Below are 15,270 nucleotides of genomic sequence, written 5' to 3' on the forward strand. Positions count from 1 at the left end.
GACATGTCCCCCTGCTTAAGCCAGTACATGTCCAGGCCCGTCTGAAGTTTGCTAGAGAGCATTTGGATGATCCAGAAGAAGATTGGAAGAATGTCATATGGTCAGATGAAACCAAAATATAACTTTTTGGCAAAAACTCAACTCGTTGTGTTTGGAGGACAAAGAATGCTGAGTTGCATCCAAAGAACACCATACTTACTGTGAAGCATGGGGGTGGAAACATCATGCTTTGGGGCTGTTTTTCGGCAAAAGGGACCAGGACGACTGATCCGTGTAAAGGAAAGAATGAATGGGGCCATGTATCGTGAGATTTTGAGTGAAAACCTCCTTTCATCAGCAAGGGCATTGAAGATGAAACGTGGCTGGGTCTTTCAGCATGACAATGATCCCAAACACACCGCCCGGGCAACAAAGGAGTGGCTTCGTAAGAAGCATTTCAAGGTCCTGGAGTGGCCTAGCCAGTCTCCAGATCTCAACCCCATAGAAAATCTTTGGAGGGAGTTGAAAGTCCATGTTGCCCAGCAACAGCCCCAAAACATCACTGCTCTAGAGGAGATCTGCATGGAGGAATGGGCCAAAATACCAGCAACAGTGTGTGAAAACCTTGTGAAGACTTACAGAAAACATTTGACCTCTGTCATTGCCAACAAAGGGTATATAACAAAAGTATTGAGATAAACTTTTGTTATAAACCAAATACTTATTTTCCACCATAATTTGCAAATAAATTCATTAAAAATCCTACAATATGATTTTCTGGATTTCTTTTCCTAATTTCGTCTGTCATAGTTGAAGTGTACCTATGATGAAAATTACAGGCCTCTCATCTTTTTAAGTGGGAGAACTTGCACAATTGGTGGCTGACTAAATACTTTTTTGCCCCAATGTACATGAAGATGTACAAGTAAGCAAATAAATAGCTGAGGGGAGACTTCCTGAAATAAAACGGGCCACATTAGATGTACTGTAATTTATATGTTACACTATGACACTAACCTCTATCACCATAAAGTGCTGGGTTGAGGTTCCACTCCCCTCATCAACAATGACTGGTTGGTCATGTCTCCATGTATTGTCTCTCGCTGGCTTCACAAAGCTCCTGTGGCCTCCAGTGAGATGTCCTTCACCTGAGAGAGTGGTTGGGGGAAAATAGGTGCTTAGGTTAGGTACTGTGTTGTCAATGCTCAACACTATATTGTAAAGTATTTGACACGGTCTACAATTGGCAAGTATATAGGTTAACACGTCACATGTAAGGTAACAAGTCACAAAACTATTCATAGATCGACTGATTATGTTCCATTCATCAGATTGTTTTTAATGAGTAAGTGATCGGAAATGCACTAAGTCAAGAATATGACCCCGCCCTGTGCAACTGGATACTGGACTTCCTGACGGAACGCCCCCAGGTGGTGAGGGTAGGCAACAACATTTCCACCCCGCTGATCCTCAACACTGGGGCCCCACAAGGGTGCGTTCTGAGCCCTCTCCTGTACTCCCTGTTCACCCACGACTGCGTGGCCACGCATGCCTCCAACTCAATCATCAAGTTTGCGGACGACACAACAGTGGTAGGCTTGATTACCAACAACGACGAGACTGCCTACAGGGAGGAGGTGAGGGCCCTCGGAGTGTGGTGTCAGGAAAATAACCTCACACTCAACGTCAACAAAACTAAGGAGATGATTGTGGACTTCAGGAAACAGCAGAGGGAACACCCTCCTATCCACATTGATGGAACAGTAGTGGAGAGGGTAGTAAGTTAAGTTCCTCGGCGTACACATCACAGACAAACTGAATTGGTCCACCCACACAGACAGCATCGTGAAGAAGGCGCAGCAGCGCCTCTTCAACCTCAGGAGGCTGAAGAAATTCGGCTTGTCACCAAAAGCACTCACAAACTTCTACAGATGCACAATCGAGAGCATCCTGTCGGGCTGTATAACCGCCTGGTACGGCAACTGCTCCGCCCACAACCGTAAGGCTCTCCAGAGGGTAGTGAGGTCTGCACAACGCATCCCCGGGGGCAAACTACCTGGCCTCCAGGACACCTACACCACCCGATGTCACAGAAAGGCCATAAAGATCATCAAGGACAACAACCACCCAAGCCACTGGCTGTTCACCCCGCTATCATCCAGAAGGCAAGGTCAGTACAGGTGCATCAAATCTGGGACCGAGAGACTGAAAAACAGCTTCTATCTCAAGGCCATCAGACTGTTAAACAGCCACCACTAACATTGAGTGGCTGCTGCCAACACACTGACTCAAATCCAGCCACTTTAATAATGGGAATTGATGGGAAATGATGTAAAATATATCACTAGCCACTTTAAACAATGCTACCTAATATGTTTACATACCCTACATTATTCATCTCATATGTATACGTATATACTGTACTCTATATCATCTACTGCATCTTTATGTAATACATGCATCACTAGCCACTTTAACTATGCCACTTTGTTTACATACTCATCTCATATGTATATACTGCACTCAATACCATCTACTGTATCTTGCCTATGCCGCTCTGTACCATCACTCACTCATATATCTTTATGTACATATTCTTTATCCCCTTACACTTGTGTCTATAAGGTAGTAGTTTTGGAATTATTAGCTGGATTACTTGTTAGTTATTACTGCATTGTCGGAACTAGAAGCACAAGCATTTCGCTACACTCGCATTAACATCTGCTAACCATATGTATGTGACAAATAAAATTAGATTTGATTTTGTGTCTGTGCAAGATTGTGAAGTAATCAGCGGAATTATTGAATTACAATCCATGTATGGATTGAAGGTAGAAGCAGAAGTGTTTATTAGTTTACTCCAATTGGGGGATCGGCGGAAGGGTTTGCGGGAATAATAATAAAGGTATATTCTTTAAAAAAGTATGTATGTCTATATAGGTATGTATATGTATACATGTGTATGTATATGCATGCGTGTATGGATATATATATTTACCAAAAAAATATGGGGGATTGGAAATGATGCAGACAATTACATTGGAAGCAACATTTAATACGCAATATTAAGCTGATCCACCCTCCAAAAAATATATAAAAAATATATCCAAAAACTGACCAAGACCCAACTCTGCTTAACACATGCGCAGAAGGGAACGGGCCTTCTGCAAAATGTACCTCTTGCCATTCCTCTGTATCGGTCGAGGATCTTGACATTACTGGGACGACTGGCGAGGACGCGCTCTCGTATTGTCCTCTCTGCGCGCTCCCGTGCCACCTTCAGTTCCAGTAGCTGTAGTTTCCTCCGCAATGCCCGGTTTTCTTTCTGGCTTTGAGTTATTTCCAAACGAAACACTGCATAGTCGTCGTCTACGAGTTTACAGATCTCTGCCACGGCTGCATTCGCTAGCACCTCCATAACGGAGGCTATTTGAGTGTGAAAAACCATTACGTTACAGTTAGCCATTCTTAGCGGCTAGATAGTTAGCATTACCTAGATAACATCTACCAACCAAGTCCCGTCTTCAACGCGAATTAAACACTACCCTGGGGTAAGTGTGTGATATTTTCAGTTCCAGGGTGTTAATAAACGTCTAAATAACAACAAAACGTTAACGTCGAAACTGTTCCTGGGCACGATTCACTTCCGTTTACTACTTCTTTGTGTGATTTCCGGCAGACAAGACGATGTGTTGCCCATTGCTGCCTTTCACAGGTCGGGAATGCGGATTGCGCATTTTGGTCACAAAAAAAGTTAAATAGTAATGGACCAACCCTGTATCTATACACTATCCCCGAAAACCACCACCCATCCCACTACTTTGGCCCCAAGAGATCCTACATCAGTCCTGGGAAGATGGAACTCCTCCTCTCAAAACTCCCTGTAGATCTTCTGCACTAAAATCTCTCACCCTAATATTTCTCTGCTGCTGCAACTATCAGGTCTATCTTCTATTATTTCTGCTCCATCAGTGCAGTTGATCACCATGGCTATAAACGCAAGAAATCCAACCTTAGTAAAACTCCTCTCTGGATTTCTCTCTTCAGGACTATTTTTATTTTTATTTCACCTTTATTTAACCAGGTAGGCTAGTTGAGAACAAGTTCTCATTTGCACCTGCAACCTGGCCAAGATAAAGCATAGCAGTGTGAACAGACAACAACAACAGAGTTACACATGGAGTAAACAATTAACAAGTCAATAACACAGTAGAAAAAAAGAGTCTATATACATTGTGTGCAAAAGGCATGAGGAGGTAGGCGAATAATTACAATTTTGCAGATTAACACTGGAGTGCTAAATGATCAGATGGTCATGTACAGGTAGAGATATTGGTGTGCAAAAGAGCAGAAAAGTTAATAAATATAAACAGTATGGGGAAGAGGTAGGTAAAATTGGGTGGGCTATTTACCGATAGACTATGTACAGCTGCAGCGATCGGTTCGCTGCTCAGATAGCAGATGTTTGAAGTTGGTGAGGGAGATAAAAGTCTCCAACTTCAGCGATTTTTGCAATTCGTTCCAGTCACAGGCAGCAGAGAACTGGAACGAAAGGCGGCCAAATGAGGTGTTGGCTTTAGGGATGATCAGTGAGATACACCTGCTGGAGAGTGGGTGTTGCCATCGTGACCAGTGAACTGAGATAAGGCGTAACTTTACCTAGCATGGACTTGTAGATGGCCTGGAGCCAGTGGGTCTGGCGACGAATATGTAGCGAGGGCCAGCCGACTAGAGCATACAGGTCGCAGTGGTGGGTGGTATAAGGTGCTTTAGTAACAAAATGGATGGCACTGTGATAAACCGCATCCAGTTTGCTGAGTAGAGTGTTGGAAGCTATTTTGTAGATGACATCGCCGAAGTCGAGGATCGGTAGGATAGTCAGTTTTGCTAGGGTAAGTTTGGCGGCGTGAGTGAAGGAGGCTTTGTTGCAGAATAGAAAGCCGACTCTAGATTTGATTTTAGATTGGAGATGTTTGATATGAGTCTGGAAGGAGAGTTTACAATCTTGCCAGACACCTAGGTACTTATAGATGTCCACATATTCTAGGTCGGAACCATCCAGGGTGGTGATGTTAGTCGGGCGTGCGAGTGTAGGTAGCGAACGGTTGAAAAGCATGCATTTGGTTTTACGAGCGTTTAAGAGCAGTTGGAGGCCACCAAAGGAGTGTTGTATGGCATTGAAGCTCGTTTGGAGGTTAGATAGCACAGTGTCCAAGGACGGGCCGGAAGTATACAGAATGGTGTCGTCTGCGTAGAGGTGGATCAGGGAATCGCCCGTAGCAAGAGCAACATCATTGATATATACAGAGAAAAAGAGTCGGCCCGAGAATTGAACCCTGTGGAACCCCCATAGAGACTGCCAGAGGACCGGACAGCATGCCCTCCGATTTGTCAACTCTGTCTGCAAAGTAGTTGGTGAACCAGGCAAGGCAGTCATCAGAAAAACAGAGGCTACTGAGTCTGCCAATAAGAATATGGTGATTGACAGAGTCGAAAGCCTTGGCAAGGTCAATGAAGACGGCTGCACAGTAGTCTTTTATCGATGGTGGTTATGATATCGTTTAGTACCTTGAGCGTGGCTGAGGTGCACCTGTGACCGGCTTGGAAACCAGATTGCACAGAGGAGAAGGTACGGTGGGATTCGAGATGGTCAGTGACCTGTTTGTTGACTTGGCTTTCGAAGACCTGGGTGGCTCCCAGTCGAATAACCTCACCCTTGGGCTATTGAAGTGTTATGGGTTCTAGGTGAGCAACAATTAGCAGCTCAGAAAGTAGGCAGAGTGCCCATTAAGCTTGAATAACTGGGCCTGCTTGGAGCATAGGTGGTCACATTATTATAGGATGACTTGGGAGAATGATGATCCACAATAGAGGCTGGCATTGCAGAGGTGGCACATTTCGACATCTCTGCTCTCCACATCACTCAAGTGTTGGCAGTCTGCGCTGGCCAAGTGATGGCTGCATTGGTCATGATGCAGACCCACCTCTGGCTCTCCATGACTTCCATCCAGGAGACAGAAAAGACCCCTTTGCTCAATGCACCAATCTCTGAAAAGGGCCTCTTCGGAGAAACCATGAGAAAGACAACGGGGCGTCTCGTGAAGTTAGGGTAGGAAAAGAAGCAGCTGCCTCTTTCCTGTGGTGCGTCGGCTACCAAACAGCCGACCTCTGCCTTCTTCATGCCCGGGAGCAGCAGCTTGTGGCCAAAAGCTTGGCGAGCGGCTCCAAGAAACTCCTAGCCCCCCTGTGGAAGCCCCGGTTGCCACAAAAGCGCCGCCGGACTCCCAGCAGCCTTTCTTGAAGCCTAGATGGGTGCCTGCACCAACCTGTCACAAAGCTTTCGGAAGCGCCACCGAACCTGATTGGCGGAAAAGTGACCTGAATAAAAACCTTTTAATAAAAGAGAGAAACAGACAACTTGTCTATTTCCCCGTTGTGGACACTCCCATGTCTGATAAGACTACACAAGAAGAAAAAGCTTGGTCAAATAGTTTGCGCAAGCGAATCGGTTCCCACACGTAGGGCAAGCATACGACTTGTCGCCATTCGTCCTAATGCTCGCCCCTCCCATGTTGTGACCCAATGACAGTGGAGGAGGTCGTAGCACGTGCCACCACCCTCAGGTGATTCGTTTTTGAGCTCCCTTCTCAAGCCATTGTTTGGGTGTTGTTGGGATTGTGTGCTGTTTTATAGGCTAGGTAACTCTCGTGGTGAATGCCCATCCTGGCCCAGAGTCAGAGACTCCACCACAACCTGTGGACTGAACAACCTCAATCCTGGTGGTCAGACTATGGTAACACACTACCTTTTCTGTAAATCTGCCACCCTTGCTTTCATAAAAAAACAAACATTTTAGAATACTTTGGAAAAGGTTCATTACATTAAAAAGGCTTCACTATTTTATGTCAAGTAAACATGAATTAAGGCACTATCTTATCTTACTATATAAAACACCAGCATCAACCTAAAGGGAATTAGTTCACTCTTCATCAGTGAAGCATTTTTACAGATACCATCACACCAACCATCACCATATCATTTACTCTGCCTCATCATACTCATTCTTTTCTCAGTTCCCTAAACATTCAAAACCAACATAATTAATTACAAACAAACTAACTAGCACTATGTTACATGTCACTATACTCTATACATGGGCCATGTGCATTTTCTGCTGATGTATCCTGAGATAGCTCCTTTCTGAGAACCTCATCCCACAGTGTGTACAGGCGAACAGCCTCTCTCCCGTGTGCATCTTCAGTTGGTGCTTGTGAGAGAACCTCTTCTCACACTGGGGGCAGTTGTAGGGTTTCTCCCGTCTGGACCCTCTGGTGCCTCTTCAGCTTGGACGAGTGGGAGAAACTGGCCCAGCACAGGTGGCAGCCGAACGGTTTCTCCTCCGTGTGCATCCTCTGGTGGATCTCCACCTATTTGGGGAAACTGAAGACTTTCCCACAGAATGAACCCGGGAAGAGCTACTCTTTGCCACCAGATATACTGATAGCGTTACTACTACTGTCATTTGTCAATGGGCTTGTGTAGCCATTTACTGTTAAGGCACTGGCATTGTCTGAGGTCTGGTTTAACAGGAGACTGTGGAGGATGAAGGCCAGGGAGTGTCTGTGTTGTCGCAGGGTTCATGTTCCAGTTGATAGATCCTAAAGAAGGCAGGCTGAAGGCAGCACATGTTGGGGGGTTAACATGAGACGTCATCAGTCTCTCTGAATCACAACTATAGGAGCAGGACGGAGCATCGCTAGCCGAGTCGTTCTCTGTTCGTTCCTGCTGCATACGAACCTGGCCTCCCCATCCCCGCAGACCAAATCTACACCTCGCACTGGTCATAAGGTGAATGCACCAATTTGTAAGTCGCTCTGGATAAAAGCGTCTGCTAAATGACTTAAATGTAAATGTAAATGTCTCATCCATTCTCTTGTCTTGGAGACTAAATTTGGTTGTTGTTTTGTGTTCCACTGTCTGTTTCTGGTTGTGGTTAACAGTGTTCTTCCCCAGGCCAGAGTTGAGGATGCTGTCCCATCCACTGACCTCCACTAATTTATCTCTGGTCCAGGCCTGCTCATTGATGTTGTCCCATGGGCCCTTGGCTGCACCGGTCTGGGTTTGGGAATCCAAGATGGCCACCCAGTCTCCTCTGTTAGCCTCCAGCCATCCACCTGCAGGAAGACTTTAGACTTTAAAAGCATTGCAGAGAAAACTACATGTTTTTCTTTGTAAATTAACTGCTGAAGTCCATACATTGTGTTTTTGTAAGCAAACATAAGTTGCTGTAGGCTATATGTATTTTCCCCTTAACTTGCTCCCCCATCTTTAGTCCACTCAGTAGATCAATGCTCTCTTGTCAGGGCCCGTGTCCACAAAGTCTCTCCAAAGTAGGAGTGCTGATCTAGGATCAGTTTTCCCTTTCAGATAACAATAAATAAGACCATGTAGACAGGTGGGGACTTGAGAGACTGTGTGGATATGAGCCCAGGCCTTGGATTAATTTTGTCTTAAGTGTGGGACAATGCCTTTGAATTATCAAACAATTAAATGGTGTATAGTACTCATAGCGATCCCTCATTGCCCAATCAGAAGATGCTCCATAGCAGGGTGCTCATATCAGATTTCGTGATCCAACATCCTCTCACTCTGTATCTTTTACAGTCAGTAGCCATGGAGGAAGGGAAGTCTGATCTGTTGCTGGTCAAAGAGGAGACAATAGAAGACTGACAAGAGAGCATTGATCTACTGAGTGGACTAAAGATGGGGGAGCAAGTTAAGGGGAAAATACATATAGCCTACAGCAACTTACACTGAGGGGACCATGGTCATGGAGGACAACCAGACTACACCTCCTCCTGAACCCACAGAGGAACCAGCTGAGCAGCACAGGACCACACAGTCTCACTGAGGTGAGCCCACTGAACTACTGTCTGAATACCATTCAGGAGGTGTAGTCAGGTTGTCCTCCATGACCATGGTGTAGTCTGGTTGTCCTCCATGACCATGGTCCCCTCAGTGTTCCCCAGACCCTCCTCCACCAGCAGCACCTCTGGACCCTCCTCTTCCTGGAAGAGACAGGTGATACAGACATACACTCCCTCAGGTACGTACACACAGATAATAAACACACTTTCAACATAGTGTTTACCCATCCCCACTACATTAGTCCTATACTGTAGTTACAAAATTACTTCATTGTTGTTAAACCCATCATGGTGGACATAAATATGTTGTGGGTAAAGATGTGGCTTGACTTATCCTAGCTGACACATCAGACAAACTTGACTATTTTTACATTTTAATTTTTTAATTTCACCTTTATTTAACCAGGTAGGCTAGTTGAGAACAAGTTCTCATTTGCAACTGCGACCTGGCCAAGATAAAGCATAGCAGTGTGAACAGACAACACAGAGTTACACATGGAGTAAACAATTAACAGGTCAATAACACAGTAGAAAAAAAGGGGAGTCTATATACAATGTGTGCAAAAGGCATGAGGAGGTAGGCGAATAATTACAATATTGCAGATTAACACTGGAGTGATAAATGATCAGATGATCATGTACAGGTAGAGATATTGGTGTGCAAAAGAGCAGAAAAGTAAATAAATAAAAACTGTGGGGATGAGGTAGGTGAAAATGGGTGGGCTATTTACCAATAGATTATGTACAGCTGCAGCGATCGGTTAGCTGCTCGGATAGCTGATGTTTGAAGTTGGTGAGGGAGATCTCAACTTCATTTTTGCAATTCGTTCCAGTCACACGCAGCAGAGTACTGGAACGAAAGGCGGCCGAATGAGGTGTTGGCTTTAGGGATGATCAGTGAGATACACCTGCTGGAGCGCGTGCTACGGATGGGTGTTGCCATCGTGACCAGTGAACTGAGATAAGGCGGAGATTTACCTAGCATGGCCTTGTAGATGACCTGGAGCCAGTGGGTCTGGCGACGAATATGTAGCGAGGGCCAGCCGACTAGAGCATACAAGTCGCAGTGGTGGGTAGTATAAGGTGCTTTAGTGACAAAACGGATGGCACTGTGATAAACTGCATCCAGTTTGCTGAGTAGTGTTGGAAGCGATTTTGTAGATGACATCGCCGAAGTCGAGGATCGGTAGGATAGTCAGTTTTACTAGGGTAAGCTTGGCAGCGTGAGTGAAGGAGGCTTTGTTGCGGAATAGAAAGCCGACTCTTGATTTGATTTTCGATTGGAGATGTTTGATATGGGTCTGGAAGGAGAGTTTGCAGTCTAGCCAGACACCTAGGTACTTATAGGTGTCCACATATTCAAGGTCGGAACCATCCAGTGTGGTGATGCTAGTCGGGCATGCGGGTGCATGTACAGTAGGTGTTTGTTAGTGTGTGTATGTGTAGTTATATTTATTAGGTGTATATTGGTTATAAAGCGTGAGATCAGATGTGATGTATATTAAAGAGTCAATGAAGAGTTCAATTTCGTGTTTATTAAACATGAACTAGTTTTAAATACACTATATATGAAAACTACACAAACTAAAAATCTGCATAAACTCCATACATTTTCTCATTAAAAGGGTCTTGGCAAAAATTCAGTAGTGGAATGAAAGTAATGAAATAAGCATTTGTGAACATCATATAGCCTACACAGTACAAACAAAATATGTAACAGACTTTTTTACGCCTTATAAATCACAGAATGTCTGGATGCAAAATTTTATCCAGGAATATTCAACACTGAAATCTGTTACTCATTATTCCAAATGCATCTGTGGATCTTTTCTACTAACAACCAATGAAAATTAATCTTTGTTTTTAATACAGGGTTTGTCTAAAATGTCATAAGCGATTGAGTGGAATGTTTACTTTCTATGTTATAGTGGAATGATGATTTTTCTGCTGGTGTATCCTGAGGTAGCTCCTTTCTGAGAACCTCTTCCTGCAGTGTGTACAGGCGAATGGCCTCTCTCCCGTGTGGACCTTCAGGTGCATCTTCAGGTTTCCAGACTGAGCGAAACGCATGTGACACTGGGGGCAGCTGTAGGGTTTCTCCCCTGTGTGGACCCTCTGATGCCGCTTCAAGTTGCCAGCCTCAGCGAATCGCATGTGACACTGGGTACAGCTGAAGGGTTTCTCCCCTGTGTGGACCCTCTGGTGGATCTCCACCTTCTGTAGGCAGCTGAAGCCTTTGTTACAGAACATGCAGAGGAAGCGTTTCACTTTACTACCACCTGATGCTGGTCCCCCTCCCTGAGCCTTGGCCTTTTGTACCTTTGAGTTCAATACCTGATCGGAAGGCCCCATAGATGTGGACACTGGTTCGTGATCCCTGAGTGTGTGTAAAGGGGAGTGGGTCGTGACATCTGGATTTGTCTCTAAGCTTTCCCTGTAATCTAAGAAATCTCTGCCTTGTGAATGTCCTTCTCCTAAGTGAGTCTCATTCCATAGAAGAGGAACATCGCCCTCCACTTTCACAGTCACCTCATCTACGGCAATAACCTCCTCTTTCTTATCTAGGCACCCTTCAGAGTATAGCCTACTACTGTACTGGTTCCAGTCCCGTCTAGACAGATCAGTCTGTGTCTCTAAACCCAAGGTCATTTTGCCAGGGTCCATCTCTGTAGTGTAAGAACAAGACGGATAATTGACAGTCTCTAACGTTGCAACTGAGTCCTGATGGGTATGAACCGTCCTCGGGCTACCATAAAGAAAATACTCTGAGCCGGGAGCAGGAGGACAGCCCAGTCTCTCTGGGTCTGATCCTGTGTGTAAGAGCCTTCGTGATACAGTTAAAGTCTCGGTGTCTGTCTCTGACTTGAGGACAGCCTTCGGTGTTCCACTGACCTCCGTAATGCTACGTCGGGTCCTGGGCCGGGGCGTGGTGGCAAGGTCGTCCGTTGCGACAGGGGGCACCACTCCAGCCGCTGCTTCAGTCTGGATGTCTCTGCTGTGTTGTGGGTCGTCTCCTTCAGTCCTCTCCTGCTTGACCAGAGACGATCCTCCAGGACCTGCAGACTGACAAAAGAAGAGATTAGGTTATTATCGGTACATGAGTTTAATTGGATAACAATCAGGGAAGTTAATAACAATGTTGTCAGGAAGTCACACGAGCTCCCATATGGCAGATAAATAAGGATGACCATGTAAGCAAATGAATGGCTAAGGGGAGCCTTTCTGAAATAAATTAGCCATATTTGATGTACTTTAATTTTGAATGTTACACTATGACACTGACCTCTATCACAATAACATGTTGGGATGAGGTTCCAGTCCCCTCATCTATAGCAATGGGTTGGTCATCTCTCCACGCATTGTGTCCCACTGGCTTCACAAAGCTGTTGTGGCCTACAGTGAGATGTTCTTCAACTAAGAGAGTGATTAGGGGAAAAGTGGTAGTTAAGTTAGGTACGGTCAATGCTCAAGTTAGGTACGGTCAATGTATATTTTACAATATTGACACTCTACAATTGGCAAGGATGTAAGGTAACACATATTGATCAATGTATTATGTTCCATGCATCACATGCTTTTAATTTAGTAAATAATAGGAAATTCAGTAAATCAATAATCTGGTTAGAATATGATAGTGTCTTTGCACAAGTGCTTGCTATCCAAAAACGGACCAAGACCCAATTTTTGTTAACACATCTGCAGAAGGTAACGGAGCTATTAAATGAACGGCGACAAGTCGTGCAGACTCAGCCTTCTGGAAAATGTACCTCTTGCCATTCCTCTGTATCGGTCGAGGATCTTGACACTACTGGGACGACTGGCGGGGACGCGCTCTCGTATTGTCCTCTCCGCGCGCTCCCGTGCCACCTTCCAGTCCATTAGTTGTAGTTTCCTCCGCAACCCCTTGTTTTCTTTCTGGCTTTGAGACATTTCCAAACGAAACACTTTATAGTCGTTGTCTACGAGTTTACAGATCTCTGCCACGGCTGCATTCGCTAGCACCTCCATAATGGAGGCTATTTGAGTGTGAAAAACCATACAGTTAGCCATTGTTAGCAGCGAGCTAGCGTTACGTAGCTATATCAACCAAGTCCTGTTTCCAGCGCGAATTAAAGACCACCTGCGATAATTATGTGATGCTGTGCAGTTAAAATAGTCATATTTTGAGTTCCATGATGTTAATAAACGTCTAAATAACAACAAAAACGCTAACGTGGAAATTGGAAAAAATGCCAAATTACTGTTCACTTCCGTTTTCTACTTCTTTGGTATCATGGTGTTTTTGCATGCTGCCACCTACCGTGAGATCGTTCACGTTACATTTTGTGATACAAAGATAAAACACCAACTAACCCTACACCTATATACCACTATTTCATAAAACAAATAAAAACCACCTCACTATTCCACTACTTTAATGGTTTGGGAGAATGGGACTCTTGTTCAACAGACCTTGTAACTCTTCTCCAGTAAAACCTGGTAAACCCAAGTACTTTGCAGCTGCCACCACAACATATATATTCTGTGATTTATGTTCCATTTCTGCGGTACAGTTGATAACCATGGCAATGAATGCTCGGAAGCAAACCTTACTGAAGCACAAATTCGTATCACTCTGTATAGGCCAAGGCCCTTGACCCATCATCCTCTGCTCTCCCTGGCAACCTCAACCTGTCTCTTGCACCGGGCACTTCTGATCCCCAGCAACATGGGCACCCCCACTTTTCAACCTACACTACACATTCCTTTGTCCCTTGCCCTCCTGCACACTTTACACATTTTGGAATCTCAACCCCTAAACACTGCTGCAACATGACCATAAGCTTGGCATCTGAAACACCTTAGTGGGTTCGGAGCAAAAGCTCTCTATCAGGAAAAGACTGCTTCATAACTCGAAAAGGACAGACAGTTTCTTCTCAGTTTCACAACGCTCGCCAGAGGGAATCTTCAATTTTAGTTGCCCCACCCCAGTAATCACTCCTTTCAAAGGCAAGTCACATGTCTTGTCCCTTGGCACGTAACACAAAGAAACACAGACAGAACACAGAAAACCACCACAAGTCCATTTCGACTACCATCACCAATTTAACAGTTCCCAACTTATTTTTACCCAGCCTGGGTCAGCCAAAAGGCAGGGATCCACTTTCTCCAAAAATGTCACTCACACTGGGACAGAACCATCCACATGACCATTGGGGCGAGGCTTGGACTCGGAGGTCTTCACCACACCTGCCACCGCAGGTAATTCATCCTCACTCTCATCAGGTAAAATTCCTGAGCCATCAGACAGCAGAATACAGTTTGTACTTGGCACTACTCTTCTTCAACACACATCTTCCCATTGCACTTCCCTCTTCTACTTATTCCTTGCGGTCCATAACCACGTCTGTCCGTTTACCACGCTCATGCCACGCCATCATCCGCTGAATTGCTTGCAGCAGACACACTAATGGCCTTTGTTCAATACCCACCTTCTGTTCCTTTGACCAATCTATATCTGGCCTCTCCATGCTCCCAAAACTTGCCACAGTTGTCAGGTTTCCTCCTCGTCATCCATCTTAACTTCTTCTGTGGTTTTAATGGTGGATTACATCCCAAAAAGGTGTATTGACACCAACAACTGGATGGGATTAAAAAAAACAATGTAAATAGTACATTCATACGTGGTGTAGACAAACTTAATCCACACAACTCAAAATAAATGTACAATACTCCCAATTATTCTGTCCTTCAAAGCTCCAAAGCTCCCTTCTTAGGCTCTGGGGCCTGAGCGGGTGGAACGGTTCGTGACAATACTCCATGCAACTCCTCCGCTGAGTGGTCTTCCAGACCCAGGAACCAAAAAACAAGTCTGTGTCATGTGAGAATACTGCATACCTAGATGCTCAACTGAGGGACTTAGAAATACATTTAAAAAAAACTCTTATCCCAGGACACTTCAGAGGATGATAAAATAATCAGCTAAAGAATAGTTCCCCTGCATAGATCAAGTCACAATTTCTCCCTGTTGTGGACACTCCTATGTCTGATAAGGTAACTCAAAAAGGAGAAGCTCTTGTAACACAGCTTACACTTGAAGGGCCTCTACTTGATGTGAACGGTCTGGTGCTTTGTCACAGTTCACCTTGGGAAAGGGCTTCCCACACGTGGCGCAGGTATATGGCTTGTCTGCGTCCGTCCTAACCAGAGGAGGTAGAAACAGGAGCCACCAGACTAAGGTGGTTAGTCTTTGAGCTCCCTGCTTGACCTCTAGCCATTGTTTGGGTGTTGTTGGGTTTGTCTGGTGTGTTATAGGCTAGGTACCTCTCGTGGTGAACACCCATCCTGACCCACCTGTATTGGTGGGGTAACCCTGAGGTAACTG

General features: G+C 45.0%; 3 protein-coding genes across 9 annotated transcripts in view; 1 reads left to right on the top strand and 2 right to left on the bottom strand.

Moving 5' to 3' along the window:
• LOC118395564 (neurotrophin receptor-interacting factor homolog) overlaps positions 1-3,676 on the bottom strand; it is a 238,501-nt gene extending 234,825 nt beyond the window's left edge. Inside the window, exons 1-2 of one of the 2 annotated variants that reach the window (XR_008066155.1) lie at positions 3,157-3,675; positions 997-1,127 (exon numbers count right to left, since the gene is read on the bottom strand). Coding sequence is in view for 1 of the 2 variants with exons in the window: in XM_052465094.1 (XP_052321054.1) it covers positions 997-1,127; positions 3,157-3,445 (420 nt within the window). In the remaining variant the exon portion in view is untranslated. Of the gene's footprint in view, positions 1-996; positions 1,128-3,156 lie in introns of both variants that reach the window. The other variant, XM_052465094.1, reaches the window with a different exon arrangement.
• Positions 1-15,270, top strand: part of LOC118395624 (uncharacterized) — a 180,880-nt gene that overhangs the window by 101,890 nt on the left and 63,720 nt on the right. The window lies entirely within an intron of this gene.
• Positions 8,024-14,369, bottom strand: LOC118395546 (zinc finger protein 239-like). Of its 6 annotated transcripts, none has more exons than XM_052465184.1 (4): positions 12,674-14,369; positions 12,190-12,320; positions 11,799-11,962; positions 8,024-8,153 (listed from the first exon to the last, which is right to left on the bottom strand). In XM_052465184.1, exons 1-4 carry the CDS (start codon positions 12,954-12,956, stop codon positions 8,135-8,137), a joined length of 597 nt encoding a protein of 198 aa, XP_052321144.1. In that variant the 5' UTR covers positions 12,957-14,369; the 3' UTR covers positions 8,024-8,134. The 6 variants fall into 6 exon arrangements, with proteins under 6 accessions (XP_052321144.1, XP_052321140.1, XP_052321141.1 ...); XM_052465180.1 differs by having other exon boundaries at positions 11,799-11,969; XM_052465181.1 differs by lacking the exon at positions 8,024-8,153 and adding an exon at positions 8,180-9,047 and having other exon boundaries at positions 11,799-11,969.

Source organism: Oncorhynchus keta, chromosome 16, assembly GCF_023373465.1.
Source record: "Oncorhynchus keta strain PuntledgeMale-10-30-2019 chromosome 16, Oket_V2, whole genome shotgun sequence".
Lineage (NCBI taxonomy): Eukaryota > Metazoa > Chordata > Actinopteri > Salmoniformes > Salmonidae > Oncorhynchus > Oncorhynchus keta.

What these genes read in the sequence shown, in the direction of transcription:
- LOC118395546 (XM_052465179.1), bottom strand. Translation starts at nt 12,956, where the DNA reads ATGGCTAACTGTATGGTTTTTCACACTCAAATAGCCTCCATTATGGAG. An exon ending in ATACAGAGGAATGGCAAGAG is followed by an intron (nt 12,321 to 12,673) that starts GTACATTTTCCA and finishes TCACTCTCTTAG; the next exon opens with TTGAAGAACATCTCACTGTA. An exon ending in AACATGTTATTGTGATAGAG is followed by an intron (nt 11,970 to 12,189) that starts GTCAGTGTCATA and finishes TTCTTTTGTCAG; the next exon opens with TCTGCAGGTCCTGGAGGATC.